The following is a 25489-nucleotide window of genomic DNA, read 5'->3' as shown; positions in this document are numbered from 1 at the left end:
CGACTAATATTTTAAGTGAAGTTAACTCCACATTTATATAGGATTTTGTATTGAAATAGCCATCTTGGAGATCATTCTTTGCAATACATGTCCCTACCCTTCTTAAAAGCTAAACCCCTTTAGTTAAGGAGCCACGCACCAGCGAAGATGAGCAGACTTTTTCGAGGAGACTATTTCAAGGTCATCCAGGCATCGATGACGTCGTAATAATGTCATTAAGATCCTGCTGTTCCATTAGCCATGCGGCGATCAAGGTCTGGAAAAAGATAAATATTGATCTAGCGTCCGTGACCGTGACTGCAGGACCTCGGCCGTTAATTGGCTCTTAATTAATGCTGTGCAGGGTGCGATGACGTAATGAAACAATGACGAATTGAACAGCATATTTGCTAAACAGAGAAACTGTGTTGTCTGGAGTTGTTTGTTCTGCTTGCATGCGAATATATGCAAACAAGTATGCGAATAGTTACAAGTGAACATATTTATATCATACCTGAAGCTTGCTTTGATATCTTCAAATGTGAAACATTCCCTTTAAGCTTAGTTATTCGGCACCTGTACTTTGAACTGATGCATGTCAATATCTGTAGCGTCGTTGTAAGTGGGCGGGGTGTTTTATTCATAATTCTAGATGTCAGTTGAGAGCCTTACTAGCTTGCACATGGAAAGATCATTTATGCGTTATAGCCATGCGGCTGGCCGGATGACATCGTCCCGTTTTAATGTCTTAGCTGCCACGGGGTTCTGATATGGCCACTGCGGGAAATCGTTTAGTATCAAAATATGATGAATATCATACATTATTTTTTGGTGGATGTACGAAGCTCGCCTTCATCACGTATGTATCGGCCTCCTCTGAACACAGTTACCGTGGTATTCTCACAGGACACAGGTGCCTTGTGCCTTACAGGCTGCCCTGTGCGGAGTCGATCGAGCAAGACGGTGCGCACTGGACGCATATTCTAAGATGCAGGTTGTCGAGGTGGTGCGTTGCGAACCAACGCGTGTATTCTCTTACATTCAGGGCACATACGCCGCTGAACATTGTAAGACGATAGCTTCCTTGGGCTCGTGTGCCGGTACCAGGCCTGTTGCATCAGGGATGGCAAAGAAGCATAGGCCGGGAAAACACTGTTCATCGTCGAAGCAGGCATACGCGTCCTAGCATATCTACGTTTTATGTTTTAACAGAAAGGACACACTATCGGCGAACACAATCTGCATCTGAGGTTTAACGGGGCCATGTTGGCCCAGTAAACAAATCATTTCCTATCCAGTCAAACACACGCACCGGTCCTCGGCTCGCCGCCGTTGCTGTCTCCGCATCAAGCAAGCGACGACGTCTCTCGCCTCAAATACGGCGAAATGTGACGCCGGGGGATAACATCGTTTTTGTTAAACAATACCTCAAATAAAAATGGAAAGTAAGGCCGTTGATGACCACTTTAGTCTCCTCACTATCCCGTCAGCGTTGACCGACCATTTCCACCACCTCTTCGCCCATCTCGAGCGCTTCCGCGAGCTATCCACGGAATGTAAGATTATGTCAAAATTGGTATGCCGCTCATTGTCAAAGACAATATGCTGCGTGCGTGATATTGCATTGCGAGCGTGTATGCTGCATTTTGTTACCCACTGCGCTCTCACCCCTCCCGCATGGCTTCTCTGACTACTGTCCCTCGCTCACGACCCCAGGCGAGAGTAACACCAGAGGCGCCACTAGGAAATCTCACACTATACCCATGTACTGCTAATATCGCGACTGTAATGTCATTTGTCATGCGGTTAAGGGTGATTCTTCCTCTTTTCCTCTCTGTCATGCATCTTGTCAACTGTTGCTGTGAATCGATCAATGCACCGATGATGCTGCCATGTAGCCTCTGCGGATAGCTTCCGCTTAGGCCAAATCAAAGTCAGCGTGAATGGTTTCCCCACGCGCGACCTGCCTGCGCGCGCCCCTGCTTAAGGGTTACGCCTCGGGGTGCGGCCGGTGGCGGGGGGAGCCGGCGCCAGCGGTCGCCGGTCAGGAGGGGACCGGCCGGGCCGTGCGGGACGCCGCGGAGTCGCCGCTGGAGCGTGGTGCCGGTGCCATCTCGGGACAGATTGCTGGACTTTAGAGCCGGGGTCCCACTGACTGACCCCCGGCACCCGCTGGAGCGGCTAGGCAGTGGGGTCTGAACTGTCGCCGGATAACGGCAGCAACGCGTGGTGAGTGCCCGCTATTTTATCCTCCGATGTTCTCAACGCTCGCATGTGATTTAGCTGTGTCAACTGTGCCATGATTTGAATGCTTAATGCAGTGATTGCGAGCTTCAGCGTCTTTGGCCGCTTTTTCCTTGAGGTTTGTCGTGCAATAGTTATGCTGCTCGAAGAGTTTGCGTCTCTTAGGTGAAGAGAGTTGAGGGGGAGTGTGGTGGAGGGCAGAGACTGATCGATCGAGCAAGCCTGTTGATAACCCCATGCCACGGGTCCATGGTGCAGTTCGCCACCAAAGACAGCCATCACATGTGCCATGCATAGTCCATGATTTATGCTACCCGCAACATGGTGATGAAGGATCAGGTTGGATCAACACAAATGCCGGAGACGGACCCAATGGTCTGAAGGCTAACCAATCGCCGCCAAACCTTCCCCATCCGGTACGTCTTGCTTGATAACCGAGGCGAGGCGACCCGACCTTCACTTGGTGTCTTCCGTCGTAGGTGGCGAAAGCATCGCCTTTTGCGGCGGCGGTGAATAGGGGGACGGCCATGGCCGCCGGCGGCCGGTGGCCGGCAGCGGACGGCTGGCGGCGAGCGGTGGGGGCCGTAGGCAGAGGGGGCAGCGGGAAAACGCATGCATTCCGGCGCGGCGGCGACTTCGCTGCAAATATTCCCTCGGTTGTTCTTCACATGTCTGCTATATAGACAGATCATGATTCCTGAATTTTAGTTAGGTGCGAAATCTTGGGTCGTTCTCTTGGTGCACCTCGGTCCATGCACCACGGATAAAAAGTGCGGCAAGCTCGCCCTCACTGCGCCGGATTCCTATAGAGCCGGGTACCGATTTAAAAGCTTTCGGGACACTTCATCACCGAAAACCAACAAAACCACGGATCGTCTTCCGGTTGTCCGTGATGTTAGGCACAACATGTAGAGCGAGCCGATCACATGTTCCACTTCCACCGTTTTATTTTAGAGCTCACGTAATCGTCAATGCACCGCAGTTCGGCCATGTGCTACCAGTTTCTCCGAGGAAAGTTTCTCCTACCAGATCTGTGGCATTTATACGGCTGTGGCAGAATATTCAACAGTTTGTGTTTGGTTCTGCAGCGTCAGTTTCGCCCGATGGTGCGGCCGGGGTGTGCGACCATTGCTTCTGAGTCAGGTCGCTAGCAAACAGGAACTCCTTAGAGAATAAGGCTTGGAGGACACACAATTTTTACCGCCGCATTGGGTCATTCCAAGTAATATCTGGAATATAATCATACGTACACCGTTTCTTCGCCTTTATCTTCATAAACAACGGGAAATGCGTGACCATCTTTCATCTATCACCACATCATCTATCATGATACCTTGGCAAGCCTTCAATATGCACGGTTCGACACCGGCTCGTGCTGGTATGTCTAAAAAAAATTTCAAATCAAAAGTCTAGGACCAGTGCGCTTAGTTCACTTTATGGTCCGCCTCCAGCAGGTTACAACACTTCGAGGCAGGGAGAGAAGACAGTTTGGAAGGGGAATAATTCGATCCCTGATATCTCAGAAGCTTAGAAAGAGAACTGGCGACACCAAATTCATAGCGTAGGTGGAGATCTTTAAGAGGTCACTTGGGTCCATTTTTGAGGGTCCTTTGCTGTGGCCTTGATTTAAATGAGATCAAACACGTGTAAATTCCAGATTGGGGTTTGAAGTACTCCCAGATCTCCGCAAGTAACCAAACTGTAGCTGGTGTTCATGTTTGGTCATTGACCTTTTTTCACCTTTGCAAGTTTGAAATAACCGAAAAAACTTTGGAATTATGTTAAACACATTTTAATTTCCAATCGCCGCCAGGCGCTTCTCAGGCAGCATAATTTTCAAAGCAAAAGGTTGATTGTGATAACTTTGGGTCAGTGACCTTCCTTGACTTCTTTCGAGTAAACGGTAAAGGGCTGTTGGACATTTTTGCCCAGAAATTCGAAATGAACGCAAAGAACAACCTCAAAGACAAGCTAAACAGTGATAAAGCAGACTTAGGCTTTGTCCTTGATCTGACCTTCAGGCCTGGCCCAAGGTCAATGTAATATTACCTCTAATAATTACCTATAATAATTTACCTATATATATATATATATATATATATATATATATATATGATTACCTATAATAATTACCTGTATAGTAGTATTTGTAGTCCTAAATTCATCCTTCTCATTATCTAAAAAATCCTCAAGGTTGACGATTTCGTCTAACAATCTGATGTTGCATCACATTCAGCTATTCATTCGGAGTTGCCTCCACTGGCAGCCATGGGCTTTCATTGATCGGTCGTAGGCCAGTAACATTAGATGGTGCAGGTAATTTTATATAAAAAGACGGACAATTTACTTGCATACAGCACTTTAAATGCTGATCCATATGCACTGCCCAATCGAAAGTTATCCCACAACACCTTTGGAACGTAAAATTGAACGCCAACCGAGTGCGCGTTAACTGAGGCTTCTTTTTCTCCACAGATTTCTTGCGGCCCCTTGAGAACGGTGTGCACACTTGCCGCGATGCCACGAAAGAAACCCTCCGGGCCAAAACCCGCGGCGAAGACCCCAACGGAGCTCATGAACGCGGCCTTCAGCGGGCGACTGGAGGAAGTGCAGGAGATGCTGCGACGGAAGGTGGACGTCAACGCCCAGGCCCTCTCCACCCGGCCACATACCGACGCAGGTCCGTCGCGTCGGTGGAACATTGCTAATTTAGTCAACGCCAGGGGTACTGGGACGCTTGTGTTAGTAAACCTCCACCGAATGTTGTTATACTCACCACCGATGTGCTGACATAGCTGTGGGCTGACGGCGTATGGGACCGTTGTCAGCTTATGGAAGATTTTGATATGCATCGGTTTCTGCATTGGAGCTGGATGCCAAGGTTGACAGACTGTTGGCATGCTGTCAGATGCGTCATTCTGTCCTTCGCTCGCAGTGTTCACGGCCATGACGTACGCCATCATGGGAGGCCATCTGTCCGTGGTCGAAGCCCTGGTTGAGGCCGGGGCCCGTTTAGAGGACGACTGTGGCGGTGACGGCGAGACGGCGCTGCTGTCGGCTGCGTCCCTCGGTAGCGCGGACATCGTCCAGGTACGGGCAGTCGGTGGACCTCCGGTCTGTCTGTCCGGAGCCGGCTCACGGAGCGCAGCTCCTCCTCACCAGACGCTACCTCCACTGCCAGCAGAGCATTTTGGTCTCTGCTCCGCCGCTGGCATTTGTGCAACGCAGTATTCAAGTTCCTTTTATGGACGAGGGGGTGGTGCCATCTATGTGCCAACCTGGTGACAACCAAGGCCGCTGGCCCAGCCAGACCTCGCGTCGAATGGCCGAAGCTTGTGTAGTTTTCATTAGCCGGCCCGCCCAGGCCTACCTCCTCCATCCACGCGTTTGATGGGGGTTTTGTGTATCTTGACGATCATTGATGTCGTCACAGTGCGACTTCCGGTAATGGGAGCAGACGTCGATAGGCGATGTTGTCCTGTAATATGTTTCAGGTGTTTGCGTGTAAGCTGCTTCATTCTGCCTTTCCCATATTAGAAATATGACGAAGTCGCATCTCCCATTCGACTAATAAGGATAACATAAAATTTGCGGATTGCGAAATATGTAACGCTTCACCCTTGTGGGGTAAAGCGTTACAAATAGCTGAAGACTTCCAGTCGTAACCGGTTTCCGAACTCGGCAAGTCAGTTTGCAGCTTTAGAGCTCAGAACGCCATTCGCCGGACGAATGAATGGTTCATTGTACTGCCAAGTCTGTGTCGCCACGCCGCGAAAGGTGCTTTCCTGGTGCTAAAGCTGCCCTATACGGTCGAGACGTTGCTGGTTTGCATAGCTTGGGCACAAGCCTGATGCTTTTCTGCCAACACGACCGGTGACCTTAGATAAGCTTTAATATGATTTTGATCCGATATTATGCAAGGACGCTCTCTCAAAACTCGGTGCAATTTTCGATGACCAGCGTAGAGTTGCACGTGCGCGCCAACCGCTGTTGTTCGCGGTTGAGGCGGCGCGGCCTGACAGACGCGGTCTCGGCCGGCTCCTCTCTGGCGGGGAGAACGCTCTGCAGGCTGGCCGGAACTATGCCCTTGTTTCAGGTGCTGTTGAAGCACGGTGCCAATGTGAATGTCGTCTCCCGCACGAAAAAGGTATGCTCGTCGTGGTACAGGATGGGATACGCCGATATAGCCGAGCGCGATTTATTGAGGGATATCTGTCTTTGGTTAAAACTATTTTCATGCGGGCTGCGTACCTCAAGAAACAATGCCTATCCGGCTATTCATTTTTCGAAGACGGAAGGTCGTGGGCTCTGTGCTCAGACTGTTTCATGTCCTGTTCTGTCTGATTTATGTCATGACGTTTTGACCCCTGAGACATGGAGTGGATTTTCTTGAATGAGGCTTTTTGTGATCGGTGTCGAATAATTTCGAACTGGTGTTAAGTTCCCTCCTGGAGAAACTGACGCAAAAACTGAGGGCATAACACATGAACAGCCGGGTAGCTTGCGATCCTACATTTCCGCTTTGTTCATAGGACTTGATGTGTGATGGAGACAAAACGCCATGCTGTTCAGGGTTACTCTTTTTCGAAGGTAGATGGTATCGAACCGGGTTTACTTTTAACTGTAATCACTAATGTGCGCTGCGGTGCCCGCTTCGTGGAATGACGTTTTGCCTCCCGATGCACGGATATATTTTTATTGTGATCACTTCACAACCTGTGTTCAAGCAGCCCGTTCCAGAGTAAAACGGAGCAGAAAACCTTACCTTGTACTCTTATCTCGACGCGCCCCTCGCCCTCAGAACAGTTCCGAACACTTCACCGACTGATCTCGCTGGACTCCTCGCCCGCAGAACTCGGCGCTCACCCTGGCGTGTGAGCGGGGCAGCGAAGACATAGTGAGCCTCCTACTGGAGGCCGGGGCTAACCTGGAGCACCAGAACCACCGCAAGTACACGCCACTGATGGCGGCCTGCTACGACCGCCACCTGGAGGTGGTGCGGCTGCTCATCAACGGCGGTGCTCAGGTGGGGACCACATACCGCTGGGCAGGCCCCCGGCGGCGGCCGCGCTCCGCTCCGCAAACTGTGGGTCCGCGGGTGGCGCGGACAAGCTGATGAGTTGTGGTGGTTTTAACGACGCGTGCAGTTGATGTGGTGGTTACCGAATGAGGCTGCAGTACAGTTAATGATATGCATTTGTTTTCTGTTATCCATATCCGTTTTCCGATACCTTTGGAATATTCAGTCTTTCCCTAAGTGTACTTCAACCAGAGTTTTTATTATTATTATAAAGCAAGATAGCTCCATTGACGACATTTTCCTATGCCATTGAAGCGCTTCCTTTTGTTAACGATAAGGAAAACAAGTTACAACAAGAAACAACATCTCCATGGCCTTTCGTCTCAATCACACTTTTCATGGTTTTTGTTGCGGATTAGGCCAAATCATAGGAAACGTTTATGGCCAGCGGGAGCTTAGTTTTCAGTAGCGACCTCGGATCTGTGAACTATGGTCCGTTCCGGGGCAGCGGACCCGGACGTGGTCTTCTGTCCGTTTGGTACCTGGTCTTTTCATCCCTGTCTTTTGACGCGTGACGTTCGACACCTCATCTTTACATCCCGGCTCAGCCCCAACTCAGGAGCCTCCGACGTGTGGCCTGACCTCCCACCCCTGACCCCCGAGCCTGTTATCATGGTATGATCTATAGGGCGCAGCATAACTCTGGACATGTCTCGTGACCTCGCCCTGACCTGATCCCTAATAAAGGCTTGACTTCTGATGCCAGGTGCAAGGGCCGCCGGACAGCTTCGACTCGCCGCTCCTGCTGGCAGTGTACGGCAACTATGTAAACATTGCCCAACTGCTGCTGGAAAACGGCGCCGACACAGAGCATGTCAACGAGTCCGGATACACAGCCATACTGGAGGCGGCCAGGTCAGCTAAAACCCAGCGAAACCGAAACCGAACCCGATAGGTCAGCTCCCTACTCAAATTAACTGAATAAAAAAGTCATGCTGCAGAAAAAGGTAAAATTTCTTCTTACAATTTCTGAACCACGATAAGAATCAATATGGCCCAAACGCCGTATCTGCGCATTTTTCCATGCAACCACTGAGAACTAACCAGAACTGAGTGGCCTGGAATCATAGTTTAAAACTGCATTGATCATATATAGGAAAGTTGCGAACTGACGTAAACTTGATTTTACCACGATCACCTAAAATGTTTGGGGAGAAGTTTGTAAGCGCAAACCATGAGGACGTCGAAGCGTTACTGGCGAAGGCACGCTGCTCCATCGCGTCGAACCACGTTCAAAATCCAGAGGCACCGATGACGTGTTGTGTTCCCTTTCCCAGCGAGGGACTCCGGGAGATGACGCGTCTTCTGATCTCGCACGGCGCCAATGTCAACTTCATCACGGGGGACGGCCAGAGCTCAGCGCTGTCGATGGCGTGCGCCAGTGGATACCTGGACACGGCCCGCATCCTGGTCAAGGTCATGACCTCTAGCTGGACCCCAGCGCGCTGCGCTTACTGCCAGGGGCCGTTGCTCCCGGTCGAACTAGTGACAGCGACGCGGTTCTCTCTTATTCGCAGTCACGTACTTCTATTGACAATCGGCGCTTAACAGTATGAAGGAGGAAGCCATGTGTTCGTGATGTTTAACACTGTACGTTGATATCGTCGTTCGCTTCGTAGAGGCCATGACGAGTCGCGTGAGAGCGTATATTGTGTGTACGCACCTTCCATGTTACGTTCTGTGGCAGCCCTCGCCTGTCATGTACCGTGACGTATCTGCGTCAAACGATGCATGCCCAAGTATAGCAGGGTTAGCCAGCGATTAACAACCAGCTGCTGATAACTCTCATTTGCATTTTCCTTCACTCAGGCGCGACACATATGCACGCCTTCCCTCGTTGCCCCACTTTGTTCTGACCTTTATGACTAAGCTGTGCATAGGTCATTCACTATTGTGCCCAGATTTCTAACAAAAAATTATGCGCAGATGAGTGACATGCACCAATCTCCACCAATCCATGTAATGGCGATACACTACCATTGCTGTATTTCTCGGTTCTGACCATATTGTAACTGTCGGTCTCATATAACGCCGACCGTCGACACAGAGCATTGCAGGGAGGCCAGTAAAACACTCCGTCTGCGTCCCCGGGAAGTACAGGGGGATGCCCCTTCATCCAGCACCACTGCCACTCTGCATACCACTCCATCCAACTCTTCCCATCACAGCGTCCGCCACAGCTGACATCCGTGTCTGGGTCGCTCTCACAGGCCGGAGCCAAGGTCAACAGCGGCTGCTCCTCTCCGCTGATTGAGGCCGCGTGTGCCGGAGAGAGCGAGATCGTCGAGTAAGTCAGGCTCATTGATGGAGGCCGCGTGTGCCGGAGAGAGCGAGATCGTCGAGTAAGCCAGGTTGATTGATGGAGGCCGCGTGTGCCGGAGAGAGCGAGATCGTCGAGTAAGCCAGGTTGATTGATGGAGGCCACGAGTGCCGTAGACTGGAGCTAGGCGTGTTTATCTTACTTGCATCATCTTAAGTGTAAGCTGCTTACGCTGGGAACTGCAGATAGTCAAGGAGGCCGAAATGTCCCCATCCAACCTCTGGTGGTTGCATGAAGAGCATTTCAGTTTCAGCGAAAGTTTATTTTTCCACTAAAATGGTGTCAAAAACTTTAAAAAGGTCATGGAAAGACACTAGAACGAACCTTCGAGGTATCACACAAGAGAAAACGAACTTCAGCTCCTAGTTTTTCGGCATTATGAGTTCGAAGTTCTTATGTTGAGTTAACGACCTTGACATATTCCGTGAAATGCTGTTTGAACGACTTGGTGGTGTGAAATACCGTTGTATTGAAGACACTCACTTCAGAACCAGCAACGTCAAAATTACTGTTTTTTCAGCACTACAGCGTCGTTTAGCGGGCACCAGCTGGTTTAACTCCTGAACGTTAACTCAACATCAGAACTGTGAGGTCGTAGAGCCTTCGCAGGTCGCTACGGTGCCCGGCTAAAACTCCTACCAGCCTGCCAACACATCTTGATCGTCATTATTATTTAGCACGCCTGTTGGCATACCAGGTATTCCCCTTACTATAGTGCCAATCTGCCTGCGCAGCGGGGCTAGCCGTGCCAGTGTTTCCTCCATGCCTGGAAAAACACCGCCCGTGATGAGACTCGATCCCGCGGTTACCAACACTGACCGATCGAACGCCACGCCTGTGACATTAGACCGCTGATTTTGAGCGGCTCATAAGATCGTTGCGCTCTATTCAGGTGGCTGCTGCGACACGGAGCCGACATACGGCACCAGAACAGCCTCGGGGACACGGCGCTGACGATAGCAGCCCAGCACGACCGGATGGAGGTGGTGGACAAGCTGGTGGAAAATAACGCAGACATGGTGAGCGATCCTGGGCGTCACGTGATCAGTGAGTCGGTGCACCCAACAGCCGAAACCATTACCATCATGGTGAGCGATCATGGGGGCCACGTGATCAGGGCAGCCGGGGCACCCAACAGCCCAAATCATCATCATGGTGAGCGATCATGGGCGCCACGTGATCAGCGTAGTCAGCGTGCCCTAAAGCCCGAATTAAAATCATGATAGTGAGCGACCCTGGCGTCACATGATCAGTGCAGTCAGCGCGCCCAAAGGCCCAAATCATCGCCATGGTGAGCGTCCTACACTGCTGAGCGGTCAGCCATGGCCAGCGTCTCCTCCTGACGGGACTCATTTCAAGATGGATGACACAGAGATCCCGGGGAGCGGCACAGAAGTAAAGCTCGGCATCACGCAGCAGCCCACGCGTCCACGCCGAGCCTCCTTACATCTCACATCCTGTCCAGTGTTTCCAGATCGTCACGTGACGCCCTCACACGTGTCTCGCCTGCGCCGGTCTGCAGGAGGTGCTGAACTCCGCCGGCCGCTCGCCTCTGATGGTGGCGGCGGCCAACGGCTGCTTCGACACCGTCGAGGCGCTGCTGGAGTGGGGCGCCGACGTGAACCGGTCGTCGCCCAACAACACCGTCACCGCCCTGAGCCTGGCCTGCAACGGCGGCTGGCACCGCACGGTCTCCTTGCTGCTGCGAAGCGGCGCCAACATCATGCACAAGCTCAAGGTAGGTGCTCGACGCGACAAGGTGGCCTGGGCCGGTGTGCGCGGTCAGACTGTTTGGCGTTGAGCTGCCACCCACGGGGAGAGAGAGGACCAGATCCCGAGGGGAGGAGAGAGGGCCAGATCCCGAGGGGAGGAGAGAGGGCCAGATCCCGAGGGGAGGAGAGAGGGCCAGACCCCGACGGGAGAAAAGAGGGCCAGACTCCAAGGGGGGGAGAGAGGGCCAGACCCCGAGGGGAGGAGAGAGGCCAGATCCCGAGGGAGGATAGAAGGCCAGATCCCGAGGGGAGGAGAGGGCCAGACCCCGAGGGGAGGAGAGAGGGCCAGACCCCGACGGGAGAAGAGAAGGCCAGACCACGAGGGGAGGACAGAGGGCCAGACCACGAGGGGAGGACAGAGGCCAGATCCCGAGGGGAGGAGAGAGGCCAGACCGCGAGGGGAGGACGAGGGCCAGGCCACGAGGGGGGGGGGGCAGAGGACCAGACCACGAGGATGGCGGGGAAGTGGGGTACGAGAGGTGGGATTTGGATGGTGGATTTGGGACGGCTCTGACGACTCGGGCTGCGCAGGCCGGTGAGAGGGTGATTAAAGCGCTGAGGACGGGTTAAAGGGTGACGATGATGGTCAGCCCAGATCTGTTGGGCGGGAGTGTGGCGCGGGCCGGCCCTGCGTCACACCGGGACGCTGCGCTGCTCGAGAGCCGCGGCTGGCCGCCGCCACCTGACGTGTGCCGAAGCCCGGGCTGATCACCCCCACTCGACGTGTGCCGAGGCCCGGGCTGGCTGTGAGAGGGAGCACCATTATTCTGGGTCACCCTCGGAAGGTCGGCACCCTCGGAGCGCTGAGTCCGGGGTATGTGTGTGCCGTCCTACTCCCAACAAGCCAGGGCGGGGTCAGACTGGCCTGACGTTGAGTGTGGCGGAGTATCTTGAGCTGTTTGCAGCTACAAGGAATTGACTCTGAATCAGTTAGTTATAATAATATCGTTGATGGCCTTGTCTACAAGACAGCTCATTTGAGAACAAGCAAGAATACGCTCTACGACATTGTGGAAATTGATACATTTTGGCCAGCTGGAGCTGGCAGTTCGGATTCGAATAAGTTAAATATCCTCAAATGGGTTAACATCTTTTAACTACTTGGATCGTGAACGATGAACTTTGAATTGAGAGCGTCAGGACAGCATCCTAAAAAAATCACCGTCGAATCCCGAAACCCATCAGGTGAACATGCAAACCAATGCTTTTCAGTTTGCTGTGGGGGACATGTTAGACTCGAAAGAACTAGGCGTGACGCGTGTATGTCAGAGTTGCATGGGATGGAGTCGCCTGTCCTACGCTTGTTGCAATGAGTTGTATAAGACGGAGCTCAACGTTTGTGCTTGCTGGTATTGCTCCCCTGCCGCCATGTTTCGCTGGTTAGCTGCGGGAGCGAAAGAAAGACAACCTTTGTAACGACTTGACAAGTCGGAAACATCGCCACATGGCAGGAGAGGGAAAGTAGAGGGGAAAGCAGAAGTCCAGAGTTCGCCATTAAGTTTTTCCCTTACAAGAGCGTTCTGTCACCCGTAAAGCAAAAATTTCAACTCGATAGCGTCGGCCAGTTTTTGTTTCTGAGAATGCCAAACGCCATTTTGTAAATATACACCAGAGAGCCATCAGCGAGGAAACGGTGAGGCCAGCTGAAAAGTGGGAACTACACGATATTAAGGTCTCCAGGTTTTGATGATGCGGCTCGAATGAATTCAAAGATTTCCGAATCCGGACTCCGAATATCGAATCTGAATCCAAATAAGAGGTTAACCAGCGTGCGATTCCAATTTCAAGAAGCAGCAACTTCTCTGTTCTACAGCCAGAGCTTCTCCAGTCTTCACGGAGGTGTGTGTGACGACATCTGACACCGGCAACTTTCTGTTCAATCCACAGGACGGTTCATCAGCACTGATGGAGGCCACCCTGCAGCAGGAGACGAAAACGCTTCGCGTACTCACACAGTACCCGCTGAACGCTTCCCTCTCTGATGACGAGGTGAGGACGCGCTGTCCTTGACGTCACATGGCGCAGTCAGCTGTCTCAGGCGTGATCACCACTCCTTGACTTGGATTCCTCCCAGTCTATTGGGTGGGCTCTGGCCACAGGCACAGCCAGGACGTCCTGGCTCCTGAACGAAAGCTGAAAGTCGGCCTGATGCGTTCTCACTGAACTCCAGGATCCTGATGCGCCCCTGGCGCTGGCAGTGCCGTTTGACATTAACAAAGGTGCTCGATATAAAGTACTGTATCCGGAAACGATGTCTGCACATAAAACATCTTTTTGTAGTGGATTTGACATACGTTTACTTAGCTCAGGCTGATGCAAGCATGCCATCAAAAAACAGCTATTAGTAATGGAGCGAAAACACTGGTAACGTTAAAGTATTTGATTGTTTGGTTATCCATGCCGCTGCCGCTCGCAGCCGAGGCTGTGCTTGTTTGTGCCACTCTGCTCGCCTGCACTGACGGAGGACCTCGTGCCCGGGCCGTTTCGGTCACCCGTGTCTGCAAGTGACCGAAACTGTCATTGTCACCGAGCCCGCACGCTTCTTCTTTCGCCGGCAGCTTTCGGACGACGCCAAGGTTGAGTCCGGCTCAAGTAAGGAAGACCCCGACCAGGACGTAAAAAAGCGGGATCGGGACGGGACGACGTCCTCAACCGATAGCTGGACAGAGTGGTCTGATTACGAGGACGACGATGACGACGAGCGTAGTGACGCAGGTAGGCGCCCTCCTTTATCGCCGTCGCTGTTGAGGCAGCTTCGAGCTGGCAGCATCATCGGCTGGTCAGTACAGTTTCTGAAGCTTTGGTGGCAGTTTTCTGGAGCTGTGGTGGCGGTTTTTCTGAAGCTATGGTGGCAGTTTTTCTGTTCGCCGCTCATCGTCTAGCTGAAGGGACGGAGAAGCGGAGCATTAGCAGCGTGTTCCCTCAGTCTCTGCGCCATCATCCGTGTGTGACCTGTTTACGTATGATATCGCTGTTAGTTGGTTACCTGGACAAGGGCGTGACTTTTATCATGTCTTTTGGAATTGTGCGAAGTCTCCTTAATCCACGGCAAGGGCATCGTGTTGTAGATTAGTTCGTAGTTGCATTGAGTCGCGGTCTGTGCGAGGCTCGCCTCACTATGCCAAACCGTATATCCGATGGCGTACATACCCGGCGTACATATATTAAACCCAATGTGGAGTTTGAACCGTTGCAGGGCAGTTAAAATTTTGCCTTGTCGATTTCAAACATGTTTTTTACGTCTAGGTATACTGTGCAATGCTGGGCAATGTGCATCACTACCAGCTATCCCACATTACAGAGTGTGCTGTCTCGAGCGGATCGAACAAACCTCCACAACAGTCTGCTCAGTCTGCCTCCGCCGACGGCGGCAAGGTGGGTCACTCCGGAACAGTCTGGTGAGCTGCTTGGGTGGTCTGGCCTGGTTTCCGCGTCAAGTTCTATCGCATTGGGCCATGGTCTCAAGGGCACCTCTGCAAAACACGCGGAAAATTTTCATAGATGTGTGTACAGCATAAACTTCCTCCAACACCGTTCCCATTCCCGCTGCAGGGAGGCGCCACCAGCAAATGTTCGCGGAAATCCGGCGCCGTATCCGCTTCGGGCCCGGTGGCTCTGACTCCGCGCCCCAAACCTGGGGCTTCAGCTCCGGCTGCGGCGTCGGCTTCGGCTTCGACTTCAACTCCGGCTGCGGCTTCAGCTTCAGCTCCGATGAGCCCTGTGACCGACGCTCAGATAGTGAAGAAGGCCGAGTCCATCAAGCAGCGGAGAATGGAGATCAAGGTGGCCATCATCCAGCACCAGCTGGAAGAGGCCGCCCTGGATCGCCTGAGGGTCAGTCATCAGCGGCGGGGTCATCAGTGGACTCGGGGTCGACCGGTGTCACGCCGGGAGCGGTGAGGGGTCACTGGTTTGCGGTCTGGAGGCCGATGCTGATGGCAATTGCGCAGATACATGGCGATCAAGGGAATATACCGAGGGCATATCTGCTTACGCAAGAGTAGATGGGCAAGGGGAGGTAGAACCACTGCCAGGCTCAACAGGAAAGTGAACTCAGCGCATGGATAGTGATCGGCTTGATGCCGTCTTGCATAGATGGTCATTTATTGCCATTGCACGTTTCAAGTTTAGTTAACGTTTAACGCCTTAGAGGAGCCTTCGCGATTATCATCATGACGTTCCAGAGAAAGAAAGAACAAGCAATACACAGTGACCGTCGTCCCAAGCTCAAAAAAGCCTGTGCCATCACTCATGCAGGAAAATGGTCAACTGTTTGCCTAGCGACATGAATCTCTCGGGTTGATCAAAGCTTTTAGTGATGCAAAGGTCTTGGGTCTATTAATCTTTTATGCATACAAGTTTGGTTCATGGAACCCAACGAAATTCATAGCGCAGCAGAGCACTGCGCGAGCAACTGCTCCATGCTGGTGTTTCCATTTTCGAGTTTTCATCAGCCCTGGGGCACCGCCCAATCTGTCTTCAAGAAGCCCGGCGTCGCGTCCCTGGAATAAAAGCTGACCCCCTTATCGGACAGACCAAGTTGAAGCAGCAGGAAACGGTGACGCCCGCCGAGAAGACGGCCTTCGTGAAGGAGCGAGACCGACTGCAGCAGGTGCGCCAACAGTTTGACCAGCAGCTACGGGACTTGGAGAAAGAGGTGAGGCTTCGACGCCGTGCGACGTATGGAGTGCAATTTAGTCCAGCGACACTGTAGTGTGCCCTACCGTGCGGCCTTTTGTTCTTTTTGTATTCTATGGGGCAACCCGCGCCACGAATCAGTCGAACGCAGCGCCACACGCGGCTATAGCAACATAATCAGCCGCATATTTTTAGGAACGTTTGGTTCAGCCGGAAGGTATAGGTACCTGGCAACGTCGGTGCTGCATTCCGTCCGACTGGCTCTGGTTGTCCGCAGACAGCCAGGTGGCAAAGATTGCCCGCGACGGCACGCAGACTCAAAGCCATACACTCAGAATATGTTGTTATGTTTGGTCACCGACCGCACTGTCAGCATGCAGTCGGCCCCTGAGCACAGCCACTCGTGTAGCCGCGTCCGGCACAGCTGGTGGGAGTTGGCCTTCACGCATCAAATATTACAAAAGCCGTCCGGTGAAATGCAACGGACACTAAAAAAATCATAAACGTGATAAAATGGACGGTGCGTATTGTTCCACAACCTGGTGGGATACTTTTAATGGAATCTTATTTCAACGCCGATTTATCTGTTTCAAGCCCTTCCCAGTTTGATGGCTGCTCGTGTTACCATAGAGCGCGGGCGGCTAGGCCATCCATGTAAGCTGTGTCGAAGTTGCCTTCACGCTCGCGAGCAATCAATCTCGAACATGCTCTGCCCGCCAGATAAACGAAGACATCGAACTCAGCAGCCGACGGAAGCAGGCTTCCCCGTCACCCCCGGGCATTGAAGGTTGGTCTAAGCTCGGTGCTCGGCAGCAGAAGGAAAACACCTTACTGTAACCAAAAAGACCATCGGCTCCTAGCTTTTGAACATTAGGAGCTCAGGGTTCTTATGCAAAACTATGGACTACCATAAAAGTTGTTTTATTGGCGGCACCCCACGCCTCCAGCCGTGCTCATGATTACGAACGATCAAGCAGGATGATGATCAGGATCATAAGCCCTGCTTGAAACATCGGGCACTGTCAACATACCATGACTTACTTGGTAACTTGGTTTGCCTAGCATCTCCTGGCCAATTGAAATTGGATATATCAGCATGATAACTCTGAATTCATAATGAAGGAAAGTCATCTGTTCCACTGTTGTCAGGCACAGGAATGCCTCACATTGACCGGGCGCCAGCAGCCCTATAAGGTCGACACCGGAGCACAAAACAGAACTATATAAATAAAAAGGGAGCTTTAGGGAGATATGATGTCATGCACTTACCCCATGCACCCGATCTCACGAGCGTTTGAGCCCCTGATATTGCGAGCCTGTAAAGCAAGCTTAAACACGATTTATGCAGGTGTGATTGCCTCTTTCGCACACTCCGTTGAAATATGCATATAACTAATGCGTACGTCACTTATTTCCAAAATAAAACCCGGAATTTTGTCCGGTCAGACACCGAACAGCAGCATGGTGCGGTGAAGCGAGTACAAGTCATGGTTCACCTGAGAACTGCTTAAAGAACATGGTCTTGCACCAGTTTCCCATGGTTTCTCGTCTTTCAGTCCTAGCGTGACGGAAGTTACCTGCTGTAACCTGCTCATGGCTGCTGTAACCTGCTCACGGCTGCTGTAACCTGCTTAAAGCTGCTGTTACCTGCTCATGGCTGCTGTTACCTGCTCATGGCTGCTGTAACCTGCTCATGGCTGCTGTTACCTGCTCACGGCTGCTGTTACCTGCTCATGGCTGCTGTAACCTGCTCATGGCTGCTGTTACCTGCTCATGGCTGCTGTTACCTGCTCATGGCTGCTGTTACCTGCTCATGGCTGCTGTTACCTGCTCATGGCTGCTGTAACCTGCTCATGGCTGCTGTTACCTGCTCATGGCTGCTGTAACCTGCTCATGGCTGCTGTAACCTGCTCATGGCTGCTGTAACCTGCTCACGGCTGCTGTTACCTGCTTAAAGCTGCTGTAACCTGCTCACGGCTGCTGTAACCTGCTCATGGCTGCTGTAACCTGCTTAAAGCTGCTGTTACCTGCTTAAAGCTGCTGTAACCTGCTCACGGCTGCTGTTACCTGCTCATGGCTGCTGTAACCTGCTCATGGCTGCTGTAACCTGCTCATGGCTGCTGTAACCTGCTCACGGCTGCTGTTACCTGCTCATGGCTGCTGTAACCTGCTCACGGCTGCTGTTACCTGCTTAAAGCTGCTGTAACCTGCTCATGGCTGCTGTTACCTGCTCATGGCTGCTGTTACCTGCTCACGGCTGCTGTTACCTGCTCATGGCTGCTGTAACCTGCTCACGGCTGCTGTAACCTGCTCATGGCTGCTGTAACCTGCTTAAAGCTGCTGTAACCTGCTCATGGCTGCTGTAACCTGCTCATGGCTGCTGTAACCTGCTCACGGCTGCTGTTACCTGCTCACGGCTGCTGTAACCTGCTTAAAGCTGCTGTAACCTGCTCATGGCTGCTGTAACCTGCTCATGGCTGCTGTAACCTGCTCACGGCTGCTGTAACCTGCTTAAAGCTGCTGTTACCTGCTCATGGCTGCTGTTACCTGCTCATGGCCGCTGTTACCTGCTTAAAGCTGCTGTTACCTGCTCATGGCTGCTGTTACCTGCTCATGGCTGCTGTAACCTGCTCACGGCTGCTGTTACCTGCTTAAAGCTGCTGTTACCTGCTCATGGCTGCTGTAACCTGCTCATAGCTGCTGTTACCTGCTCAAAGATAGTGGCAGGCGGGCGGTGTCGTCCCAGCGGCTGGGTGGCGAAGTAACGGCTGGTCATGTTCGCAGCCCGAGGCAGGCAGCAGGTGGTCGACTTTCTAGTAAACCGGAAGGCCTTTGCCGGACAGCACTCGCCTCTGGGGGTGGCGTGCTCCATCGGAAATCCCGAAGTGGTTAATATTCTGCTGGACAGCCATGCTCACATCGGTTAGTAACTGGTTCGGTGTGAAGGTGATTTCATTTTGGTGTCATTAAGTTCAACTTGCTTATGATTGAAAAGTTTGGTTGAAGTGCTCCGATACAAATGCTTGCAGTTTATGACATTGCATCTAGAAACACTGTCATTGTATTTTTGGCTGCTTCTACATTTTCCGGCGCACTTATACTGTTTGCAAAGATATGCGCACAGATTTAGGTTTTCTTGAAAAAACGGAACGTTGCCTGTAGTGATAGACAACGACACTAATACACGATCAACCAGCCTCCACGTAACATAGCGGAAATAGCCATACTTGATCGAAGGTGACTATGCAGCGTTTTAAGACTTTTCCTTGTCCCATATTGCTGATAAATTACGGATCTTGTTATTGGGCACGTTAACTTATGAGTGCCACACCAAAAATCCGAGTCTGATATTTCGCACGTCCGTCGAGATTTTCCACGCGAAACGAGCGTCATCCCACCGCCGGCCCTCCTTCCCGGCGCTGACAGACCTGTCTGCTCAGAGCAACGCGACAAGGCGGGCTTCACGCCGCTCATGCTGGCGGCTGGCGCCGGCCACACCGGCATCGTGCTGCTGCTGATGGACAAGGGCGCCGACGCGGCACTCACCTGCGAGGGCTCGCATGACACGCCCCTCATGCTGGCCTGCTCCGGCGCTCACTACGATACCGTCCGCGTCCTCATCAAAACGTGAGGCCTGGCCTATACTGCGTGCCTGTATGCGTGATCAGTGAACGCTTAGAAGTGTTCGCGGAACACCGCAGCCTGCGAGAAGCACGTTACAAGACGTAACATCAGTTTTAGTCTCGATCTGATGGGCCGGCTGCTAGCCAGCGTCCGCTGTGAGCTCCCTTCATCGGCGCACGTTCGCTTCAGCGGATCCAACCTGGAACACCGCAACGCCTCCGACTACACGCCACTGTCCATGGCGGCGGCCGCCGGCAGCCTGGAGATCGTCCGCTTCCTGCTGCAGCAAGGGGCCGACATCAACAGCAGGCGGGCCACCCGGCTGAACATCACGCCACTGATGGTGGCGGCCACCAGCGGACAAACGGAGATTGTCAAGTGAGCCGACGGCAGGGCCCCGTCTTCGATGCCATCTGAACCATGTCCTCACCGTCTGCGCAGTGTGTGGACGCGGCAGGGTGAGGTACTGACGTATGTGCAAATGCTCGTCTGACCAGGACAGCAGACACGAAGGGGGGAGGGGTACCACGGATGCCGCGCATGGGCTTCTTGGATGTCGCTTAAGATGTTCCTATGCCGTCATCGTGACAACCGAGTGACGGAGGAGAACCTCTGGGGGATGTAACCGTCTTTTGCCGCCGACAGGTTTCTTCTGGAGAAAGGCTGCGACACCAGGGCCGAGATTGCGAGCAACCATAACACGGCTTTGACGCTGGCCTGCTTCAAGGGCCGTCTCGAGGCGGTTGATCTGCTGCTGCAGTTCGGATCACACATTGAGCACCGTGCCAAGGTTGGTCCAGTTCGGGTGAGGTGCAGCAACGCTGCGGCGGGCTGATCAAGCTTGGCCTGTATTGGCGGGCGAAATAAATACTGTGCTCATGGTGGTAAATTCCGACGTTCCGTGTTGCCGCAGATAAAGTTCGCATGCTATATGTGACGTCCACAGACTGGACTGACTGGATGCATGCGGACCATGGATGACCTGTCTTGACCACATTATCAAATAGCTAGTCTTCGGCCTGACCTGTCGTTTATGTATACAGTCCGACCGGACTAAGCTGGTCTACGTTCGCACGTACCATTACAGCAAAAATAAAGTCCTTCGGCGCTCCAGTGCGCCTTATTTATAGGAATTGAATCCTGGAATCTTACGCTGTAACGCAGCACAAAGCTGCTGTGTTGAACATTCCTGATCCAGGGGCATGCCCTCGGCAACAGAGGTCAAAGGAGTGGAGTGGTTGACGGCCGGACCATTCGCTTCACGCAGTAGTAGTGAAGCTTGACTGGAATCAGAGTGAGCGGAAGAGGTTGCTCTACGGTCGGTGCTGTTTGCATATCACGTGGAGATAAGTAACCTCACTTGCAGCATTTGACCCTTTAAACTAAGTTACGTCCTTGCATTTTGATTGGATAGATATCTGGGATCGGCGCCCACGCTAAGTGGCGTTCTGAGCGTGAGCCCCGACAGCATCTGGCGTTCTGAGCGTGAGCCCCGACAGCATCTGGCGTTCTGAGCGTGAGCCCTGACAGCATCTGATCGTCAAGTTCCCGGCCAACGGCAGAATTCTACGGCGAAAGCCTAACGTGCCGCAACGCTCTGCACCGCACGAACTGCCCTGGGGGTGGGGTTCTCTGACGTCACCTGACCTTTATCGCACCTGCTGCTTCCGGCCGCAGCCCATGCCCTCTCATCACCAGAAGCTGAATCGGAATACAGGTACGCTTACTAACTGAGCTATTGGTACGTTCTACATATCGGAAAGGAAGGGAAATATCAATTAACATTTTTGCGGGTAAGCTTCAGCACTTGAAGAAAGAAGCATTGGTGCATTTAGAATAACACGACAACAGCTTAAGATTGAAGAGCAATAAAGCGAAACAAAAGCATATTACACATTTCACTGTTCATAGCTGTGGCTGACTTCTATTTGGGAAGGATGATTAGACCACCACAACGAGATTCTTTTGATATGCTTGTCCAAGTTAGGTGAGGTATGACGCCTGGGACAAAACCATGTGGTCTGAATTGAAACATAGAAAAACGTCAGACATACTCGGGAGTCAGTGATGTGAGATACGTCCGAATATTTGGTAGCAACCAACTAAAGCATACGACTAGTCGTGACAGCTTAGGATATCAAAGCTACAACGTTTTTTATTAAGAAAACAAACACTGAAATGCCTCAGTGACGTGGTCTTATCATCCCTGCCACATGGAACTCGGACACAATCCTAAACATAAAGATGGACAATCTGATGTTGTTTGCTTCCTTGTTTCATTCCAAATATTTTTTCCTTATTCCGGAGGCGTCAGTGGTTTTCCCCAAGGTTGCTCGCAACAAAACACTGTTATCCCTCTCCCCTACTTCATCCCGAGCGTTCATTTGTTAAAGCGCCTGCATTTTAATTAACAAACAAGCGACAAGTGACAAGGAGAGTTCGAGTCGTTCATGCGATCAGTGGCTTTCCACTGATCGCATAAACGAACGCACTGTTCCACAATACACTCCGACCGGTGGGTTATGCGTCGATGCGATCTGGGCGCCAAATGACAACTGCAGTCCGCGCGCCCAAAACCACCAATAAACAACAACAAATTATGCGATCAGCATTTGGCCCTGGCTGGCATGGACTGCGGCCGGAGCAGGCGGTGCGGTAAAGGTCACGTGACGTCAGGAATCCCACCCTCGAGGTAGGACGGGCAGTGTAGAGCTTGCGGCGCGTTAAGCATTGGCGGTAAGATTCAGCCGTTGGCCCGGAGCTCCATGATCGAACTGTGGTGTCAGGGCTCACACGACAAGCACAACTTAACGCGCGCACTGATCCCCCCCAAAAAAGATCAATCAAAAGTTTAGGGCACAACCTTAAAAAATAAAACCCACAAAATGCTGCAACCGATTCATTGGTTTCATCTCGCAACTTCTTCCGGATTCATGCCAAATGGGGATGGATGCCCACCGCTAACACGCCTGATATACGAACAAATCCGACCGTACAGTAGCCTCTTCAGTTCACCTCCATTCCGATCCCATGGGCCTGATCAACCACACCACCCCTTTGACCTGTCTGCTGCCGGAGGAATGCGTCTGGGTCAGAACTATTCCACACAGCAGCTTTTTGTTGCGCTACAGTCTAAGGTTCCAGGGTGAACTTTTGAGAAATAAGGCGCACAGGAGTGCAGAGGAACGTTATTTTTGTTCCAGTTATACAGTCCAAGGTTCTATATCCACAGACTGAACTGGCATGAAAGCCGCCTAGTATGCCTCGCCCACAGATGGCCTTTCTCACCCAAAGTTGGCCTGTCTCGCCGACAGCTGACCTGCCTCGTCCACAGCTGACCTGCCTCGTCCACAACTGGCTTGCCTCGTCCACAGCTGACCTGCCTCGTCCACAGCTGGTCTGCGTCGTCCACAGCTGACCTGCCTCGTCCACAACTGGCCTGCTTCGTCCACAGCTGGCCTGCCTCGTCACAGCTGACCTGCCTCGTCCACAGCTGACCTGCCTCGTCCACAGCTGGTCTGCGTCGTCCACAGCTGGCCTGCCTCGTCCACAGCTGACCTGCCTCGTCCACAACTGGCCTGCCTCATCCACAGCTGGTCTGCGTCGTCCACAGCTGGCCTGCTCGTCGACAGCTGGCCTGTCCTGCCCACAGTCTGACTTGTCACGTTTGTTACGTACGCAGACGGGTTTGACGCCGCTAATGGAGGCGGCCCAAGGCGGTTTCCTAGAAGTGGGGAAGCTGCTGCTGGACCGGAAGGCAGAAGTCAACGCCGCGACGCCCGTCGGCCGGAAGACGGTGCTCATGGCTGCCGCTCTGCGAGGTCACACCGAGTTCGTAAAGCTGCTCATCTCCAGGTAGGGATCGCGCACCACGTGAGCGAGGCCGCCATGTTCGTCGTAGATCGTCTGGGCGCTGGTGTAGGTGAAGTGTGCGGTGGGGCTCGGGATGACACTCGTGAGGTGGTGTGATGTGAGGGGGTGTGGGGTGTGGTTCGTTGTGTGGCGTGTGGTGCCGTGCCGTGCTGAAGACCACCTTTGGACGGCAGGAAGAATGGAGATCAGCGTGTGAAACGACACGTTGTTGCTGCGAACCGTGCCATTTAACCTGGATGCCTGCTCTTCCTTTGTTGAAATGACATGATGAGTCTCTGTGCAGGACCATGGACTTTAAACGGTTAAAAGGCCAAATTTGGGAGAACTCAGCCGTTAAAAGCTTGAGCAAATGTGCGGGTAGGAGGTTCAGGGTTATCAAGGCGTACATAATGGTAGGTTACATAACAGCCCCAGGAAACGTCGTGGTATTCTTCGTAGGTACCTGGTCGCTTTCGTCAACCTAGACTACTTTTTCTCTGCGGACGCTGAGACAGCTACATAGACGCGCAAAAACATATCTTGACCTCGTATGACCCAACCTGACAGCTCACCCGATGCCAAGCATTTGAAAATCACCAGAACAAATGTCGACGTCTTGATTACGTACGATGTAACCTGTCTGTCTGTTTAAGTTTTTGCCCTAGCCCGTCGAGTGCGGTGTCGGCAGGGTGGTCATGTTAACCTCTCGTCTAGCAATGCAGCCGGCAACATGCGCGGTGTCGGCCAGCGTGCAGCCAACACGCGGAGAACCCGGACAGTCTTAAGTGTTGCTGATGTTTTTATGGAAGCATTGAACATACGTTTCACAGAGGGGCAAAGATCGACGCACAGAACAAGAGAGGATGCACTGCCCTTTGGCTGGCCGTAGATGCAGGTCACAAAGAGACGGCACAGCTGCTGAAGTCGCACGGAGCGTCGGTGGATGACCAAGACGCCAAACAGGTAGGTGGCAGGCCTCATGGGCAAAATGGAGTGGTTTCCGTGCGGAGCGGTTGGTATGCTTGGCCGGACGGTCGGCAGTGCCTGCAGGAATTTTATTGGCACACGTGAATTACTCTGCTTTCTAAGTGAGCATGCGGGCCATGTCCCATCATCTGTGACCACACCCAGTCGCTTGTCTATGCCACTTGTAACCGCATTTCAGCCTGCTGCGCCTCCATTGCGACCGTCCGGGCTAACGTGCGCTCTGTGCGGGGTCAGGTGTCGTGCATCATGGCGGCAGTACCGCAGCGGCAACGTGGAGCTGGTGCGCTGGCTGTTGGAGTGTGCGTCACAGCTGCCGTCTGACGCCGAGCTGGACCGGTCCATCCAGTGCGACGCGAAGAAGGTGAGAGTCGGCGGAGTACCCGCCCTCGGGATGTTGTACACGGGGCGTGAGTGTAGCGGCCGGGTACATCGCAATAGGGTACATCGGCACTGAGCGAGTGGCGGGAGGACTATTGCTGAGTTCGATTGAGTGGGGAAAACACGGGCCAGCGTTTGCGGCAGCATCTCGAGGCCTTGAGCTGCACATGGAAAACATTTACCCTGACCTCTGGAAAATATCGCTCCAATAATGTGCTCCAAAATCTCCTACAACATGCCAAAGTGACACAGTCATTTCTGTCTTCCCGTTTGGTTAAAAGTACCGCGACTGATGCTCTGCACTTAACTGGTTGCAGTCACTGAGTCATCGCCAAAGTGGTATATCGTCGAAACTCATGCCCAGTTCGGCTCAGGCTCACGACCGCCTCACCTTGTGTTCATATCTCAAACGCCCTGTCACACGCTCGTTACCGGGGATGTAACACCACTTGTGACACCACTTTTGACACCACTTGTGACACCCCTCTTAGGCGCAGCGCTCGGAAGCCGCCGTTGGAAAAGAGCGCCGGGAATGTCTGAAACTCATCCGAAGTGAGAGGGAGAAGAAGTACTTAGAAGCAAACAAGCTCGGCGAGTCGCTCCTTGAAGAGGAGG

General features: G+C 52.7%; 1 protein-coding gene across 1 annotated transcript; it reads left to right on the top strand.

Annotated features, from left to right (window-relative positions):
• The first annotated feature begins 2078 nt into the window (after positions 1-2078).
• Positions 2079-25489, top strand: LOC119105924 (ankyrin repeat and KH domain-containing protein 1). Its single transcript, XM_037229487.1, has 24 exons — positions 2079-2208; positions 4699-4903; positions 5159-5313; positions 6320-6370; positions 7076-7249; positions 8010-8158; positions 8581-8719; positions 9514-9590; positions 10516-10642; positions 11146-11361; positions 13283-13384; positions 13954-14110; positions 14697-14770; positions 14948-15229; positions 15930-16052; positions 16754-16820; positions 18818-18955; positions 19474-19660; positions 19847-20035; positions 20303-20447; positions 23340-23512; positions 24340-24472; positions 24731-24857; positions 25366-25489. Exons 2-23 carry the CDS (start codon positions 4741-4743, stop codon positions 24815-24817), a joined length of 3108 nt encoding a protein of 1035 aa, XP_037085382.1. The 5' UTR covers positions 2079-2208; positions 4699-4740; the 3' UTR covers positions 24818-24857; positions 25366-25489.

The sequence above is a fragment of the Pollicipes pollicipes genome, unplaced genomic scaffold, assembly GCF_011947565.3.
Source record: "Pollicipes pollicipes isolate AB1234 unplaced genomic scaffold, Ppol_2.1 Scaffold_6138;HRSCAF=7277_pilon_pilon_pilon, whole genome shotgun sequence".
In the NCBI taxonomy this organism is placed as follows: Eukaryota; Metazoa; Arthropoda; class Thecostraca; order Pollicipedomorpha; family Pollicipedidae; genus Pollicipes; species Pollicipes pollicipes.
This window is presented reverse-complemented; position numbering and strand designations above follow the sequence as displayed.